This window comes from Microcaecilia unicolor, chromosome 8 (genome assembly GCF_901765095.1).
Source record: "Microcaecilia unicolor chromosome 8, aMicUni1.1, whole genome shotgun sequence".
Classification (NCBI taxonomy): Eukaryota; Metazoa; Chordata; class Amphibia; order Gymnophiona; family Siphonopidae; genus Microcaecilia; species Microcaecilia unicolor.
The window spans coordinates 143,172,230-143,189,654 of record NC_044038.1 but is presented as its reverse complement, the minus strand read 5'-3'; the positions used below and the strand labels follow the sequence as shown (position 1 = coordinate 143,189,654).

Sequence of the window (17,425 nt, the reverse complement as noted above, 5' to 3'; positions counted from 1 at the left end):
TTTTGTTTCTCTGTATATACATTTATTGGGACATGTAATTTTATTGGGATTTGTTGAAAGAATTTCAACATTATTCACCTTGATATACTGCCTTTCATGACTTGCAAACAAACAAGGGGGAATTCTGCACAACTAAGCCGTGCAGAATTTATGCAGAATTCTTCAAGTTCACACAATCCTGTGCTTGCTCTACAGAATTCTGCAGAGATGTAGGCACCAGGTCTCTCCTCCTCCCTCACAGAGCTCAAGCGGCAAGAGGAGGAAGTGAACTGCTGTGCATTGGGCCACTTCTTCCTCCTCTGCCAGCCTAAACCAGACTATTTATGTGAACTGTGTGGGCCTCTGTATAGCCCAGGTGTCCATATTAACAGTCAGGTCTAGGCCAGCACAGGAAGAAGTAGCCTGATGTACAGTGGTTCAACATCCTCCTCCTCCTGCTGTGTGATGTCTGTGAGGGAGGGGGAGAGAGAGGAAAGACCTGATGTGTGTGTGTCATGGGGATAAGAGTGGAGCAGAGCAAGGTGAGAGCATACCATGAGGATGGGGGGGTGGGCAGGGTAACAAAATGTGCCATGGGACAGAGAACGCTGAGTGTGTGCCACGGGGATGGGAGAAGTGGCAGAGAAAGTCAAGATTGTGTCATGGGGGTGACGGCACAACAAGCTGACAGCATGCCGCTGGTGTGTGTGTGTGGGGATCAATCTTGAGGGTGTACCATGTGGGAAGGTGTGACATGGGGGAGAGATACAACAGCTGGGGAGAAAATGAGAGGTGGGGGCATTGTATGTGGGAGAAGACTTGGGGAGCAGACAAAATTAGGATCTTGCTGGGATTTACAGGGAGAAAGGGCAATGGGAAGGCTGGAGCCCAAAGAGGGAAAACGCAGGAAGCAATTTCAGGCTTATGATGAGGGAAGTCTGTGCAAAACCCCCCACTACAAATAAACTATGCAGAATTTTAAAATATGTTGCATAGAATTCCCCAGGAGTACATAATAACAACAGTAAGAATGATAAAAGCATAAAAATACTTCATTATGAAATCCAGTGCAGAGCTTTGGCACAGAGCTCTAATACCTGGCTTTCTACTTCAGCTTCTGAATCAGAACTTCATTAGAACAGGACAAACCAAAGCGGAAACTGAAGAATTGTGCTCAGGCTGCTAGAACCTGCCTGAGGTGACTCCAGGAAGATGGAGAATGAACAGATTAAGGTTCTATCACTGGGTCCAGGTATCTCAAATCTGTGGGAACCACAAGTGCCAAAGCACCAACAGGATTACTGCAGTACCATAATGTGCCAGTGCAGGGATCTAGTCTTGTATTTGCATCTCGGTGGTCTTACAGGCAGGGCTTTTCATGGTCTCAGAATTAGTGGCACAGTTTACTAGGCAATTCTGTCAGTCACTCTCACTGCCATCACTGTCACTTTCCTCCTTCTGGCTCTTTTCCTTCTGATCCACGGGAGTCTCCTCTCTTAGATCTGCAAAGAAATCCTCTGCCCCTCCTAAAGCCTTTTGGCTCAGGGATTTCAGCTGCTTGTTCTTCTTCCGTTTCCGGTAATCGTCCACTACGACGGAGCTGAGTGAAGAGATGTCCCAAAACTTCACCTTTAGATCATGGGCACAACTTGCCAGAAGCTGTCCGTTATGGGATTTGGCTAATTGCTCAATAGGCTCCCCTGGGTGCTGCCCAACACTGCCAATCACACGGTTAGGTAATATATTGATGGCCCTGTTATGAAGTAAAGAAAGTGAATATTAATACACAAGGACACCTCCAAACCCATGCATTAAAAATGAATTTAAAGGTGAGAGCTAGGACACTGCAACTTCTGGATTGGTTAGATTGTATAAAATGTAACTTTTCCATGCTACATATTGTGAATTATTTACAAAGCAAACCACTACGGATTTGTACATAAATAAATCTCTTTTAATGACAGATAGCATTTGCTGTTATCTTCCTGTGGTCTTCTAGCAAATAACCTGACAAAACCAGGTCTGTTTTCAGGAAGCTTTCCAGTAATACAATGAAGGCAGACTAAGGAGATAACAATGCAGAGTCCAGATCACAATCCACCCAACATCTGATAATGGCTGCTTGAACACCAAGACCAGAGCAGGGTTTAAATGCCACCATCTCTCACTGATGCTCCTTGTGACCCTGGGCAAATCCCTTCACCCTCCATTGCCTCAACATTTAAAGGAACTATTTACTAAAGGTTGTCTCTCATTTTGTGTCTGGGAGCGCTCAGTAACCAGGACCCTTAGACTGTAAATTGATTTGATTTGATCACAGGTCCGCAAAGGTGAGTCATTAAATCCAAATTCAATTAGTTTTTGAATCAAGGTAGGGAGGAGGAAAGCCAAATTTGTACAGACATGATTAACTCTTAGCACAATGGTCTAAACCCAGTCCTCAGGACACATACAGCCAGTCAGATTTTCAGGATACCCCCATGAATACATGCATAGTAATATAGCAGATGACGGCAGAAAAAGATCTGCACGGTCCGTCCAGTCTGCCCAACGAGATAAACTCATATGTGCTACTTTTTGTGTATACCTGACCTTGATTTGTTTCTGCCATTTTAAGGGCACAGACCTTAGAAGTCTGCCCAGCACTAGCCCCACCTCCCACCACTGTATTAGATATATTTAAATACAATAGATGCAGTGCACGCAAAATTTCTCATATTCATTCATCATGGACAACTTGAAAACTAGTCTGATTGGATGTGTCCCAAGGACTGGGTTGCGAACACTGGCCTTGGAAGGATATATCCAATAAGACATCTCAAGCTATAGACCAACAGTAGCACTGTACCCTCCCTGAATCCAGTTCTGGCTCCCTGGGCTGGCAGGACTCGGGAAGGGAGGAAGTAGGTTTCACCCATCAATCTAGAGATGGGGTTCTCAACCCAGTCCTTGGGACACACCTAGCCAGTCAGGTTATCAGGATATTCACAATGAACATGTATCAGATAGATCTGCATACTGTGGAGATAAATTTGCAGGCACTCTCTCATGCATATTCATTGTGGGTATCCTGAAAATCTGACCAGCTAGGTGTGTGGCTTGAGGACTGGGTTGAAACCTCTAATCTAAAGAACACTTGTACTAGGTTCTTAAGTAAACCACTAGCTATGGCCATGCTAGACCGGATGCAGAGAGCTGGATAAAAAAAAAATGGAGGTGCAAATTAAGGCCTATGGAATCTTGGCTCCTGTCTATCACCATCGTATATGGCAGTAAAAGATTGGGGTAGGTTCACTTCATTTATTAATTTTCTTTATTTATCCTTCTGAAAAACACTCAGATATGTTGGAGGCTCTCAAAATAACTTTCCAGAATATTAAGAAATTCTCAGCCTTGGACATCATGATTACAAGTATATCCCTTATTTATTTTGATTTAATTCCACACCTACATTTGTATATCAAGGCTGCTTATAATTATACATTTAAAAAAAAAAAAAGGCAGTGAAAGAAAATTTGTAATATCCAGAGAGAAGGTAAGGTTAACTGGACGGGGCAAAAAAATGCCAATGCACTGCATAAAACAAAACAAAAACAAAGAATAGATCCCCAAATGACCCAGGGAAAGAAGGAAACAAGTAGCAGAACTTCAACTGTTCTGACACAGAATAAAAGTAATGCATGGACTTCCAGAGTTTAGGTTCCACAAAAGGACATACCTAAATAAAAGCTGTACATGCAAACAAAGCAACATCAAAAAAATGCTCCCCCAAATTCTGGATGGGTTCGACAATAAAATGGCTGAAGAAATAGAATTAGAAAAGGTGCAGAGAAGGGCGACGAAAATGATAAAGGGGATGGAACGACTTCCCTATGAGGAAAGGCTAAAGCGACAAGGGCTCTTCAGCTTGGAGAAAAGGTGGCTGAGGGGAGATATGATAGAGGTCTATAAAATAATGAGTGGAGTTGAACGGGTAGATGTTTACGCTTTCCAAAAATACTAGGACTAGGGGGCATGTGATGAAGCTACAATGTAGTAAATTTAAAACGAATCGGAGAAAATCTTTCTTCACTCAACATGTAATTAAACTCTGGAATTCATTGCCAGAGAATGTGGTAAAGGCAGTTAGCTTAGCAACCAGTTAGCTTAGCGGAGTTTAAAAAAGGGTTGGACGGCTTCCTAAAGGAAAAGTCCATAGACCATTATTAAATGGACTTGGGGGAAATCCACTGTTTCTGGGATAAGCATTATAAAATGTTTTGTACTTTTTTGGGATATTGCCAGGTATTTGTGACCTGGATTGGCCAATGTTGGAAACAGGATGCTGGGCTTGATGGACCTTTGGTCTTTCCCAGTATGGCAATACTTATGTAGATCCCTCAAGGGGGAACAGTGCCAGATCTGACTCCGTGTATGCCACACAGGCCATAGCACAATCTGGGGAACCTCTCTAGCTTTGTTTGGCTGGGTACTAAAACGTTGTCCACCATGCCTGAACAGGAAACCGGAGGTGTGAGGGGCGGGGCGGGGGGGCTTACCTCAGGTGCACGGGCCGAGCTGGCAGAAAAGGCTGGTGTTTCAGTCTAACCGCTCTGAAATCAATTCTGCTGCCAGCCCAGGTACTCAGCCTCTGACACAAGCTCCCATCAGGGCTTTCTGGTAAAAAAAGGAAAAACATCCCTTTTTGTGGTGTAGGTGCAAATTCTATCCCTGCTAACCAGTATTGTAGCCTCTGGATTTTTACATTTGTATTTCTGCTACTCTTACGAAAAATCTTCAACTGTTGCAGAACACAGCAGCTAAACTGATGTACAGATGAAAAAAGTATGACCATGTGACACCTTCATAAGTATTGCCATACTGGGAAAGACAAAAGGCCCATCAAGCCTAGCATCCTGTTTTCAACAGTGGCCAATCCAGGTCACAAATACCTGGCAAGATCCCAAAATAACCCTTTTTTGCATCTCTCCACTGGCTGACTTGAAGAGTTCAAATAGAAATTAAAAGTAGCTTGTCTTGCTTGAAAATCTTGGATGGATCTGCTCTAGAGCTTCTTTCCTATCCAATTGTCTCTCAACATACAAGACACTCATCAAGGCTAAAAGATGCTTTAATATTACGTTTTCCTTCATTTAAAACTATAGGATTTACAAGAATTTTAGAACAACCGGAAGGAGTGGCCTAGTGGTTAGGGTGGTGGACTTTGGTCCTGGGGAACTGAGTTCAATTCCCACTTCAGGTACAGGCAGCTCCTTGTGACTCTGGGCAAGTCACTTAACCCTCCATTGCCCCATGTAAGCCGCATTGAGCCTGCCATGAGTGGGAAAGCGCGGGGTATAAATGTAATTTAAAAAAAAAAAAACCTTTTCTTATCAATAGGTCCGTGAACAACTACAAATATATTAATTTCAAAAATACCTATGCTAGTTCTATTATTACATTACACAAGTCTTATAGACCACATATACCATATTATGGTTCACTGTGGGTAACAGTAACGTAAGGCTGAACCAAATTCACATAATACATCATACTAACCAATGATACATTTAACAAACCTTTGTAAAAAGATATCAAAGCAGATACATTTTCTTAGTAAAAAAAAGTCTTCAATAACTTCTGAAACATTAAAAAAGCTCTAATTACTCAGAGTTCAACAGAAAGAGAATTCCATAAGGTAACTGCTTGATATGAAACAGATATGGACAAAAATGACTTAAAAGAACCTGATTAAGTAATCGTTCAGATTTACCACAAAAGAAAGATGTTAAATGTCTCTCCCGAATAAGATGGAGCTACACAATAAAGTATTTTAAAAACCATAACCCAAAGTTTGAAATGAACTTGTGTTTCAACAGGAAGCCAGTGCAACTTTAACATATAAGGAGTTACAGAATCAAATTTACCCAAAGAGTAGATCATTCATTGTGATTTTCTTTTTATCTTATTGTAATTAGCTTTGGACCAATAACTGGGATTAAGTGGTCTATAAAAGATTAGATCAGATCAGCCTGGAACAAACCTTGCAGAGTCTGAAGCTTTTCTAATGTTTTGAGGTGAGGAAGCAACTATCAATACAAATTAGTTAAACCCCTTCCAGGGGAATAGAAGAAAACAGTGATGTACAAAAAGTTAGGAGGTGGGGGCAGAAGAACCTGGATTCCTCCAAGTATCATCTCTGCTCCAGGTCCAATTCAATTACTTTGTGTGTGCGCGCAGTTTTTTTGTTGTTTTGTTTTAAAGGAGCTTAAAAGCTCAACCAAGGTAGTCCTCTGCTCAACCAATGCCCAATTCTCCTACTGCAGCAGAAGCTGCTTCAGCACTGCCCAATTCACCCGTCACAATCCTCTGAAGACAGAGAAACACTAAGTAGCTAAGGCTGAACTAAGGCTGAGCTATTTTCTTTTTCTGTCTTCATCTGCTGGGCGACGGAAGCAGCCCACAGGTTCTGGACTGGTCTTATAAAGAAAACCCATAAGATCAATTATGGGTGGATAATATTGCCATTGATGCAGTAGTGCCCATATATATTTTGTTATGGTGAAGGGATAAAAGAAAAATGGGTGGTGACAGGGGACATATATATATTATATATATATGATAAGAAGATAATTTAATTATTTTGCAATGGGAGTCTTATAAAGACTTAAGGAATTAAAATCAATGAAATTTTGATGTAATTAAATTAACAAATTAATTAGCAAAAACGGGTAAACAAAATAAGAAGGGATTACTGGGAAGAGATGTTGAGGTTTAGTAAGGTATTCAAATTAGAGAAGAATGAATGGTGACTTCAAAGGGTATGTAAATTTTTTTTTTTTCCAAGGTTGGGGCGGAGCAAAAGAGCACGAGAACGTCAGGAAAATTGACTGGCTCCGGGCTGAGGAGAACTGATGGGAAGCAAGGAGGAAAGCTAGTTGAGGGAACTGAAGCAAGAAATTTCATCCCACTCAATCCCTCCCAAAATTTAGAAGAGTGAGAGTTGGGATTGGGATCTTGGGTAAATTTGTAGTTGGGAAAGCGATGTTTAGGGATGTTAAAAGGGGTAGTTTAACTCGCAGCTGTGGTAATTTAAATGAGAATTTTTCAAGCAGCCTTCATTTAAGGACAATGAATTTACTGGCTATATGGATTTTACTGTGTAATCTGCTTGTGTGTAAAACTGCCAGACAGGGCCGGTCTTAGCAAGTGCGGGGCCCTATGCAGACCAATTTGGTGTGGCCCCATCCTAGCCCCGCCCCACTGTAGCCCCACCCCCACCCTATCTCCACCTCATTGATAAGATTATTTCATTTTTAGAACATTTTTTTATTTATGAAATTTCAAATAAAGACAAATGAAGCTAAACTTGTACAAAAAAACTGATTGAAATAATAAGCACAATGCTATCATGAAACCTCCCCTCCCCAGAAATTATTCAGTTCGTCCACTACAATTAGTAGTTCCAATTCTCATAACAAAGGAGAATAAAGGAAAAATATTAAGAAAAGATTCAGTACTTTCAAATTCCCCTATTACTCTGTAACCCATATATGCAATAAAGTAAAAATGAAATGAAAAGATATACAGTAAAATAAAGTGATGTGTAAAATATAATGTACAATATAAAAATATATAGACCACCAAGGTATTAAAAATGTTTTAAAATATATACCACAACTCTCTGACTCAAGAAGACTCTGACTCTGTCTGTCATCCATAATTGTCTGACAACACACAGAAAAAAAAATAAGTAAAAATAAAATAGACACAATTAATACCTTATACACCAATATACCAGCCATACGGAAAATGCAGACCGTCAAACAATATGAAGCTAGCAAGGGATCATAATAACACAATTCTCATGTAAAGCCACAAAACACCCTTTTAGAGGTAGTGTGTCATGATTTAGGCTCTACACCCTTTCTGATGTTTGGTGCCACCTTAGTAAGGCCAACAAACAATCTCTCCACTGCAAAACACTATACACAAACTTGTGCAAAAACAAACTCATAACCTTAACAAACCATAAACAGCACTAATTCCAAGGACAGGACGAGCTACAACCTTTTATGCGTGGCGTGGAAAGGCAACTGTAATTACACCGGGCTCTAAAACACTAGTGCACAACCTAGTGAAAAAACAAAACAAAAAGGGCTGCAAACTGTACGCTAGCAGAATACTGCACCTTCCTTGATCACACCTGAAAAACACATGAAGGCAAAATACTGAACTGGAAAGTTACCTCAAGAAGTCAGACTCAGCATGCAGCAATACTACAAAAATTGAAACTTACATGAAAAATATCACAGATGCACATTTCCAAAAACTGACATATTCCAATTAATAAATCCTGAATAAAACAGTTTTTTCTACCTTTGTCTGGTGACTTTGTTTTTCTGATCATGCTGGCCCAGTATCCGATTCTGCTGCTATCTGTCCTCTTAACTCCATTTCCAGGGCTTCCTTTCCATTTATTTCTTTACTTTCCGCCTTTCTTCATTTCTTGCCCTACATCTGTAAGTAAAAGCTGGGTCCTCCGCAGACTTGACTGTCCAGTGGATCCAGCTTCTGCCTATTTTCTATAGCCATGTGCACTTTTTCTCCTCTCTTCCTTTTCCCTTATCTCATCTCCTTCCTTACTCTTACCTCGCCTCCATCCATGTCCAGCATTTCTTCTGTCTCCTCCATCCACTCATGTCCAGCGACCCTCCTGTCCCCCCTGCCATCCATCTATGTCCAGCAACCCCCCCATCCCTCTGCCCTCCCCTGCCATCCACCTATGTCCAGAAACCCCCCTCCCCTGCCATCCACCCATGTCCAGCGACCCTCCTGTCCCCCTGCCATCCACCTATGTCCAGAAACCCCCGTCCCCTGCCATCCACCTATGTCCAGAAACCCCCCTCCCCTGCCATCCACCCATGTCCAGCGACCCTCCTGTCCCCCTGCCATCCACCTATGTCCAGAAACCCCCGTCCCCTGCCATCCACCTATGTCCAGAAACCCCCGTCCCCTGCCATCCACCCATGTCCAGCGACCCCTCCTGTCCTCCCTGCCCTCCCCTGCCATCCACCTATGTCCAGAAACCCCCCTCCCCTGCCATGTGCTATCTACCCATGTCCAGCGACCCTGCTGTCCTGCCCTCCCCTGCCATCCACCTATGTCCAGAAACCCCCCTCCCCTGCCATCTACACATGTCCAGCAACCCTCCTGTCCCTCCCTGCCCTCCCCTGCCAACTGCCATCCACCTATGTCCAGTAACCCCCCATCCCCCCCGGCCCTCCACCCATGTCTACCGACGCGACTCTCCTCGTTCCTCTGCTCCCCCTCCCTCCAGCCACCTGAGCCCCCTCAACCCGTCAAACGACCCTCTTCTGCCAGCCGACCCAGCCGGCACCTCACCTGACCCAGCATTTTAAAAAAAATCTCCAAGCGGCAGTGCCTGCATCTCAGTAAAATAAGAAAACCCGCTTCGAAGTTCGTCCGTCGGCCGGCCTTCCCTCATGTCCCGCCCTCTAATGTAACTTCCGCTGGGCGGGACATGAGGGAAGGCCGGCCGACGGACGAACTTCGAAGCAGGTTTTCTTCTTTTACTGAGACGCACGCACTGCCGTTTGGAGATTTTTAAAAAATGCTGGGTCAGGTGAGGTGCCGGCCGGGTCGGCTGACAGAAGAGAGTCGTTTGGCGGGTCGGGGGGGGGGGGGGGGGCTCAGGTGGCTGGAGGGAGGGGGAGCAGGGGAACAAGGAGAGTCGCGTTAGTGGACATGGGTGGAGGGCAGGCGAGCAGTGGCGGTCCGGCGGCGAGGCAGAGTTGAGGCGCGCCGCGTGGGGCCCCTTTAGGCGCGGGGCCCTATGCGGCTGCCTCTGCCTAAGACCGGCCCTGCTGCCAGAAGCAGAAGTGAGACCTTGACGTCACTGCAGGTCTCACTTTACAAGGTGGTTCACACAGTATTAGTACATCTGATGGAATAAATATGTGCAGCTAGGTCGGCACCGACTAGCTTTAAAAAAGGTAATATGAAAAGCGAAGGCTGCATTGAAATATTGATGATAACATTTTTATTTGTGTTGGTTATGAATTTTTGATTGGCTAATAAAGCTGCAGCCAAAATTATTTTTCCAATTTATAAGGTTGTCATAGTATTCTTTGTTCATGTGTGTGTCAGGAACGGATGCAATGCAAGTGCCAATATTAAGCATGCTAAGAAAAAAAGATTATTCTAAACCTCAAACATTCAGAAAAATCATAGCCAATATGCACCTTATTATTCTACTTGCTGAACAAGGGATTGCTATTCACTGTCTCTACAAAACAAACTCATCATAGATTTTGTTAAAATGTAAGAAAAAAAGATCCAATTCTCCTGGTTAGTTATAAGGAAACCGAGAAGGGAAATAGTAGAAGCTCAGCAGTGTGCTATGCTCTGACCTGATTACACCATCCATGGAGCCCGTGCATAAGATGTTTTCTGTGATTGGAACCATGCAGTCAATGGAGTCTGCCCTTAAGGCGAAGCGGTCGCTAGTAGCTCCAAAACCATCCCAGTTAAAGAGGTAAATTGTTCCCTCACTGGAGCCGCACGCTACTTTCCTCCCTCTCTGAAAAGGGAACAAAGAAAACCTGCTCAACAATTAAACTGATTTATTAATTTGATATTCCACCTATTATGATTGGTATCAAACCTTTGCCCATATTCAGTCTGTAAATAGACCCTGGGGCTTAAACAGTTAACAAAAGAGATGCAGAACGAATTCTGCTCTGCCTGCAAAGCCTGTTGAAAAGCATAACTTGGAATTAACATCTCAGTGTACAGAACAATGAATTTGTTTTACAGTTTCAAAACAACAAGTATTCTTCTTTTAAATATCTCTTCCTGAATTCCACTCCCCCACATTTGAGGACCTAAATTTCACAATATGGTTTGGGTTTTCCTAATTTGTCTTTTCTCGTTTGTTCATATAGAATATGCTATAGAATAAGGTGGAGAGGAAAACGGTAACGGAATTCAAACATGCGTGGGATAAACATAAAGGAATCCTGCTCAGAAGGAAGGGATCCCCAGAAGCTTAGCCGGTGGTGGGAGGCAGGGCTGGTGGTTGGGAGGTGGGGATAGTGCTGGGCAGGCTTATACGGTCTGTGCCAGAGCCGGTGGTGGGAGGCAAGGCTGGTGGTTGGGAGGCGGGGCGGATGGTTGGGGATAGTGCTGGGCAGACTTATACGGTCTGTGCCCTGAAAAAGACAGGTACAAATCAAGGTAAGGTATACACAAAAAATGGCACATGTGAGTTTATCTTGTTGGGCAGACTGGATGGACCGTGCAGGTCTTTTTCTGCCGTCATCTACTATGTTACTCTATAAAACAATTAACACTTGGAAGAAAAGGAAACAAGAAAAAAGTCAACACTTCAAAGAATAAGAATCTATAAGAATAGAAAGATGCAACGCCCAATTATACTCCAAAAAGTGGAGAAAGACCTTGGTGAAAAAATACAAAAACCTAGGGTCTGAGACAACTCTTCCCTGAGAAAAATCACCATCATAGGACATAAAAATAACTCCACTAAGGTATATAAGCATGTCCCAAAATGTATAAATTTACTTCAAATAATTTAATATTCAAAATCCAAATGTCCTCAAATATTGTTTAATTGTGTTGAACTTCAGCACATCCACAGTGTCTTATAAAGTCAGTCTCGGGAGCTTTTACTTAGCTTCTCATGAGATGTTTCTGGCTCTTCGGATGCAAATACGAGAAGCTAAGTAAAAATTCCTGAGACTTTATAAGAGACAGTGAATGTGCTGAAGTTGAATACATTTAGGCTATATTTGTCAATTTTTAGGACATTTGGGTTTTGAATATTAAGGGGTTGATAATCAATGCGATTTAACAGGTCAGAAATGGTTCCTGGCTGTTCAGGGCCAACTGATAATTTTCTGAGTAACATAACCATTAGTGCTGCAGAAAAGAGTCAGCGATGCACTGAAAACTGGCTATTTTGAGGCACCAGGGGTAGAGTCAGCACTTGACTGGTTAAGTGCCGACATCCAGCACTTAACCAACCAGGTTAACTGCATAAATAGGACAGTTTTGTGTGGTAATCCACTAGATATGCGTTAGCTGGCTCTGGAAACCTGTAAATTCAATGCCAATGTGCAGACATGGCCTGGCACTGAATTTCTGGGTTTAATGCCGGTGGCAATCAGCAAAACACTGATTGTTGCTGGCTGAATATTGGGCCCTAAATAATAATGTTTTGGAGTTGTACATTTTAGGACATGCTTACATACCAGAGTAGAGGTATTTTGTGATAAGACCCTGGGTTTTTGTAGTTTTTTTTTCACTAAAGTCTTTTTCTCCACTTTTTGGAGTATAATTTGGGGTTGCATATTCATGCTTTTATAGACACCCCCTCTGAGGCTGACTCCTCAGTAGGGATTCACTATGGTAGTGGAAGTCATTTGCCTTCTCAAGATTACATAACCCCACTGTTCTAAGCCTTTTCTTTCCCAACACCAGGGTTGGAACAATCTTCTGAGAGCTTCACTCTTACACACAACATGGGCAGGTTCCCAAATTCATTCAACATATTCTTCCGTTTAATTTCAAACACCGTTTTTCCTTTTGGTGAACTTTTACTCATTCTTGTGCACAGGAAATATTTTTATGTAACCGTTTTATTCCTATTCTGCCCACATGCTAAAAACCAAGACAGTTTATCTATTATAACAAAGACAGAGAATCATTATTCTCTTCATATAGCTGGGACAGAGTATCCCCTATCTGCACATGTAACCTGGACCAGACATTTACATTGATCACCTAAGCTTTCTAAGTATTCGAGTGCTCTGGTGGTCAGAGCATTGAGCTGAGGACCAGAGAAATCAGGATTCAAATCCCACTTCTCCCACTGATTGCTTATAACCTTGGACAAGTTACTTTATTTCCTGTTGTCTCATGTACCCACTGAGATTGTAAGCGATTGTAAGCTCTTCTGTATAATGACATATTGTACCCGAATTTCTAATAATGCTGTAAGCCGTCTTGTTCATTATTTGGGAAGATGGGATAAAAATCCAAATTATTATGTACCATGGGTAGCTGCTACGCTTCCTCCCCATTTCCTCCAAATGTAAATGAATTACTTACAATGACCACTTGTATCAGATAAGCAGGATGCAGAGCACTAAATCGGTCTTCTTCCCAGGATGAAGCACTAAATCAGTCTTCTTCCCAGAAACTGAGTATATCATTCAAACAGCATAAGAAATCAGCATGTGTGCCCCTGCTGACATACTCTGTGTTTCTGTGTGATGTTTCCAGGACTGTAGAAAGGAGAAATTATATCTTACCTGCTAATTTTCTTTCCTTTAGTCCAGTGCTTACCCCATGGGGTTGAAGCCACAGCATCTCCCAACTCTGCTGAGGTTCATCAAGGGTTGCTACCAACAGTTCGGGAAACATTGCTATAGTCTCTCCAAACTGGTCCAGATGCTTGGGTTATACAGTCCTACTGCCTGCTTCCTGGTGCAATATGCTCAAGTGTCACCATCACTGGGCGTCCCTCGAGACTATAAGCAGAAGTCATAGTCTCCTTAATCCACCAGGCTATGGAGAAATTAGGTCTTACCTGATAATTTTCTTTCCATTAGTTCTTCCCACTATTCCATAATCTGTAGGATAGCTGTGTCCATCAACCAGCGGGTGGAGATAGAGAAACAACTGAGAAATGAGAACTAAGAAATGAAAACCGAGCTGAGATATACATCTCTCTAGGTATCCAGTCGAGCTCCTCAGTATTTTCCATCTTCAGCAGGCAGATGGACATACTTTTCAGCCTCTGGTTCTGAGTGATTTGCTCCTGATCCAGTTAGTCAACTGCTCCCAGTTGAGCTTTGCAGGTGGTTTGAGTCTGCAGATCCCCATCTTTGGTGCCCCGTGAATTTACTTCTTCCTTCCCTTCACCTCTCCCGTTTCCCGTGGAGCTCTCCTTTTCCAGCACAACAAACTTAAAAAAAAAAAAAAAAAGGTTTTCTGGAGCGTGTGGGACAGAGTATCAGTCCTGAGCCTCTCTCATCTGTGGTAAGAGTTGTGAAGACTGTGAGCTCGGGGGAGCAGCCAGCAGTGGTAAGACCAACTAAAGTTTGACTCAGAACTGCTTGGAGGGCTGCAAGTTCTACTTGGTGCTGTCGGGTCCTCGAGGCAGAACCGGAATTCGTGAGCCCTTGGGCCACTGCCGAGGAGCGGCAGCGGCAGGCAAGACCACCCTGGAACTGGAGTAGAACTGAGGCAGGCAACTAGAACAGGCAGAACAGGAATAACTTCACCTGTGCTTGACCACCGTTCCTCCAGAGTTGAGCTCCGGAGTGCGGGTGGCCGGCAGGACTTGCAGGATAAGGCAGGAACTGAAGATCCAGAGGACCCGCCCTGGGGCTGGGATACACGAAGGAAGCTAGGCTAAATACTAGACTCGGACTGAAAGCTGCCCACAGCCACTAAGCCAGAAACACAAGACAGACCAAGGGGACAAGACGTACACAAAGGCTAGGCAGAGACAGGATTCAGGATATACACTCAGGATATACACCCTAGCTAAGCACAGACAGGATTCAGGAGATACAAGCAAGCTTGGCAGAAACAGGATTCAGGAGATACAAGCAAGCTTGGCAGAAACAGGACTCGGGATATACAAGCAAGCTTGGCAGAAACAGGACTCGGGATATACAAGCAAGCTTGGCAGAAACAGGACTCGGGATATACAAGCAAGCTTGGCAGAAACAGGACTCGGGATATACAAGCAAGCTTGGCAGAAACAGGACTCGGGATATACAAGCAAGCTTGGCAGAAACAGGACTCGGGATATACAAGCAAGCTTGGCAGAAACAGGACTCGGGATATACAAGCAAGCTTGGCAGAAACAGGACTCGGGATATACAAGCAAGCTTGGCAGAAACAGGACTCGGTATACAGGCAAGCTTGGCAGAAACAGGACTCGGTATATACAAGCAAGCTTGGCAGAAACAGGACTCAGGATATACAAGCGAGCTTGGCAGAAACAGGACTCAGGATATACAAGCGAGCTTGGCAGAGCAGACAGAAGAAGTAACCAGGAACTAGCAGAGTCCTTGGGCGGGCAGCGGATAATAGAATAAACCAGGAGCTAACAGAGTCTTTGGGCAGGCAGCAGGCAGAGGAATAAACCAGGAGCTAACAGAGTCTTTGGGCAGGCAGCAGGCAGAGGAATACACCAGGGATAACAGAGTCAGGGCTGAAGCATCAGCAGCTCCAAACACAGAGAGAAAATGGCTGAAGCTTCAGACTCCAAATGCAGAGCAAGGCAAAGGAAGGACTAGCAGTCCACAGACACAAAGCAGAAGGGCACTGCCCACACAGAAGGACTGGCAGTCCACAGGCACAAACAGCAGATGGGCAAGAGCCCCAGAGAAAGACTAAGTAGCAGCACAACAGTGCACTCACTAACCTCACGACCTTATGGCATAACACTCTTACTTACTATGCAAAGGCCCTGAATGCAAGCACAGCACTTCCTTATGAAGGCTCTCACTGATGATGTCACCTACTGCAGGACAGGAGCAGGGAACACACTCACACCAAGGAGAGGCTTGGAACACATAGGAAGTGAACACACAGGAAGAAAAAGCAGGAGTCATCCTGGAAGCTGGCACAGAACAAGTGGGAGCCATCTTAGATGCTGGCTCCTCAGAGAGGCATAGCCCACACAGGTGAGGTCTAGTGAAGCAATCAGCACACAGAGACAGAGACAAGACTAACACAGAAACAGATAGAAGCCAGCACAGATGCTGACCCCCAGAAATAAGGTAAGTCTGAGGGTGGTCACGACCATAGACATGACAGGTGCTCTTGCCTTCCACCGTGACTGGTAGGGAGACTCCAGGAAGATGTACAGCAAAAGATGGGCAAACTTCAGGGTGCACCCATTGTGAATGACTTTGAGAACCCAACTGCCTATAGTAATCTAGGTCTACCTCTGATAAAAGGACCTCAATCTTGCTCCAACTTACACGAGAGGATGGACCCCAACAACTTCATTAGGACACTTGAGACTGCCCTGGAGTGGCTGCTCTGTAATCCTGACCACCTCGGCGGCCCCCACTGTAAGGCCCAAGTCCTCTGAAAAAAAACTTACTGTGCTGGCCTCCATTTACTCTTCCAGGGCCAGGCATCCTGAAACCTGCCCACACTCAAGGTACTTCTAGCTACATCTTCTGGCTTGTCCTTGGCCAGATAAGAAACCCTGGTCTCCCTACCCAAGACTCTTAACCAAGTTATCCAACTCCTCCTCAAACAAAATTGTGCCTTTGAAGGGGAACCCACTTAATTTGGATTTAGATATCACATCCGCCGATCAACTACTCAGCCACAAAGACCTCTGGGCTGCCACCATAAGGGCCACATTCTTAACCGATGATCTCAGCAAATCATAGTGGGCATCATCCAAGAAGAGGACCCCATCTTAGTTTTGGCCACTTCCTGATTCACTAGGACCTAACCAGTCACTTGGAACAAGTCACTGGTCTGTCTAAGACCTTTTTGGTCCATCAAAAACATGCCTGAACTACTGAACTACCAGACCTCCATAAATTGCCACCTGCAAAGTCAGGACCAAAATATCAAGGCTCTGCTTTTGAAGAGGCTCCCTTCTACGGTCCTGGGGATACTTCAAGGCTGCCCCTCCCCTCTCAAAATAGTTGTCTTCTTACACCAAATTTGCAACTTACAACCCTGGGAGGGCAACAGAACAAGGGAGAAGAATAGACTTGGCCACCCAGGTGTGACTCCCCCCTCCCCCAGGGCAAGAGAGGCCCCCATGAACCTTTGCCCTACTGGCCCAAAGGCTCAATACAGAAAGGGAGAAAGTTCACTTTAAAATTAAAGTAAGCAAATTGCCGTTTCTTTTTTTAAACTTGAAACTTCAAAACAGAATGACCTAGGAACCCCCCTGAGCTCCCTCAAGCCTACTCAGACTAACCCAGACTTACCATGTCTACCATCTGCTGAAGACTAAGAACTACCGACTAGCTGGAGACTGGACAGGATGGTTATAGCACCTGCTTATCTTTCATCTTTAACCATTCTATATGCTCCCACTAGAACCTCAGGTTCCCTTACCAACTGGCAATGAGAAGGGATGCATAAACCAGTGCTTTCTACTGCTCAGTGCCTTTATTCTGAATGCCCTTCCAACCTTACATAGGTTGGTACTTTCATTCAATAATTTAAAGTAGAATTTTTTTAAAAACCCTCACTCATTCTCTAGAGCTTTTGAAATTGATCTGTTTGCAGCTTAGTTTCTTGGGCCACTGAGTCCAGACCTACAATTGTATGTTTGGGATATACCTCTTTACCCTCATGAATGCTGTTTTGACTATTGAATATTGAGTACTGTGTTCAATTCTGGTTGCCGTTTCTCAAAAATGCAGAA

General features: G+C 43.9%; 1 protein-coding gene across 2 annotated transcripts in view; it reads right to left on the bottom strand.

The window, feature by feature from the left end:
• Positions 1–1,013: 1,013 nt before the first annotated feature.
• The window catches only part of WDR55 (WD repeat domain 55), a 48,689-nt gene continuing 32,277 nt past the window's right edge, over positions 1,014–17,425 (bottom strand). For both annotated transcript variants that reach the window (XM_030212429.1, XM_030212430.1), the window contains exons 7-8: positions 10,392–10,561; positions 1,014–1,732 (exon numbers count right to left, since the gene is read on the bottom strand). In XM_030212429.1, coding sequence (XP_030068289.1) covers positions 1,399–1,732; positions 10,392–10,561 — 504 coding nt within the window. In that variant the 3' untranslated portion in view covers positions 1,014–1,398. The remainder of the gene's footprint in view (positions 1,733–10,391; positions 10,562–17,425) is intronic.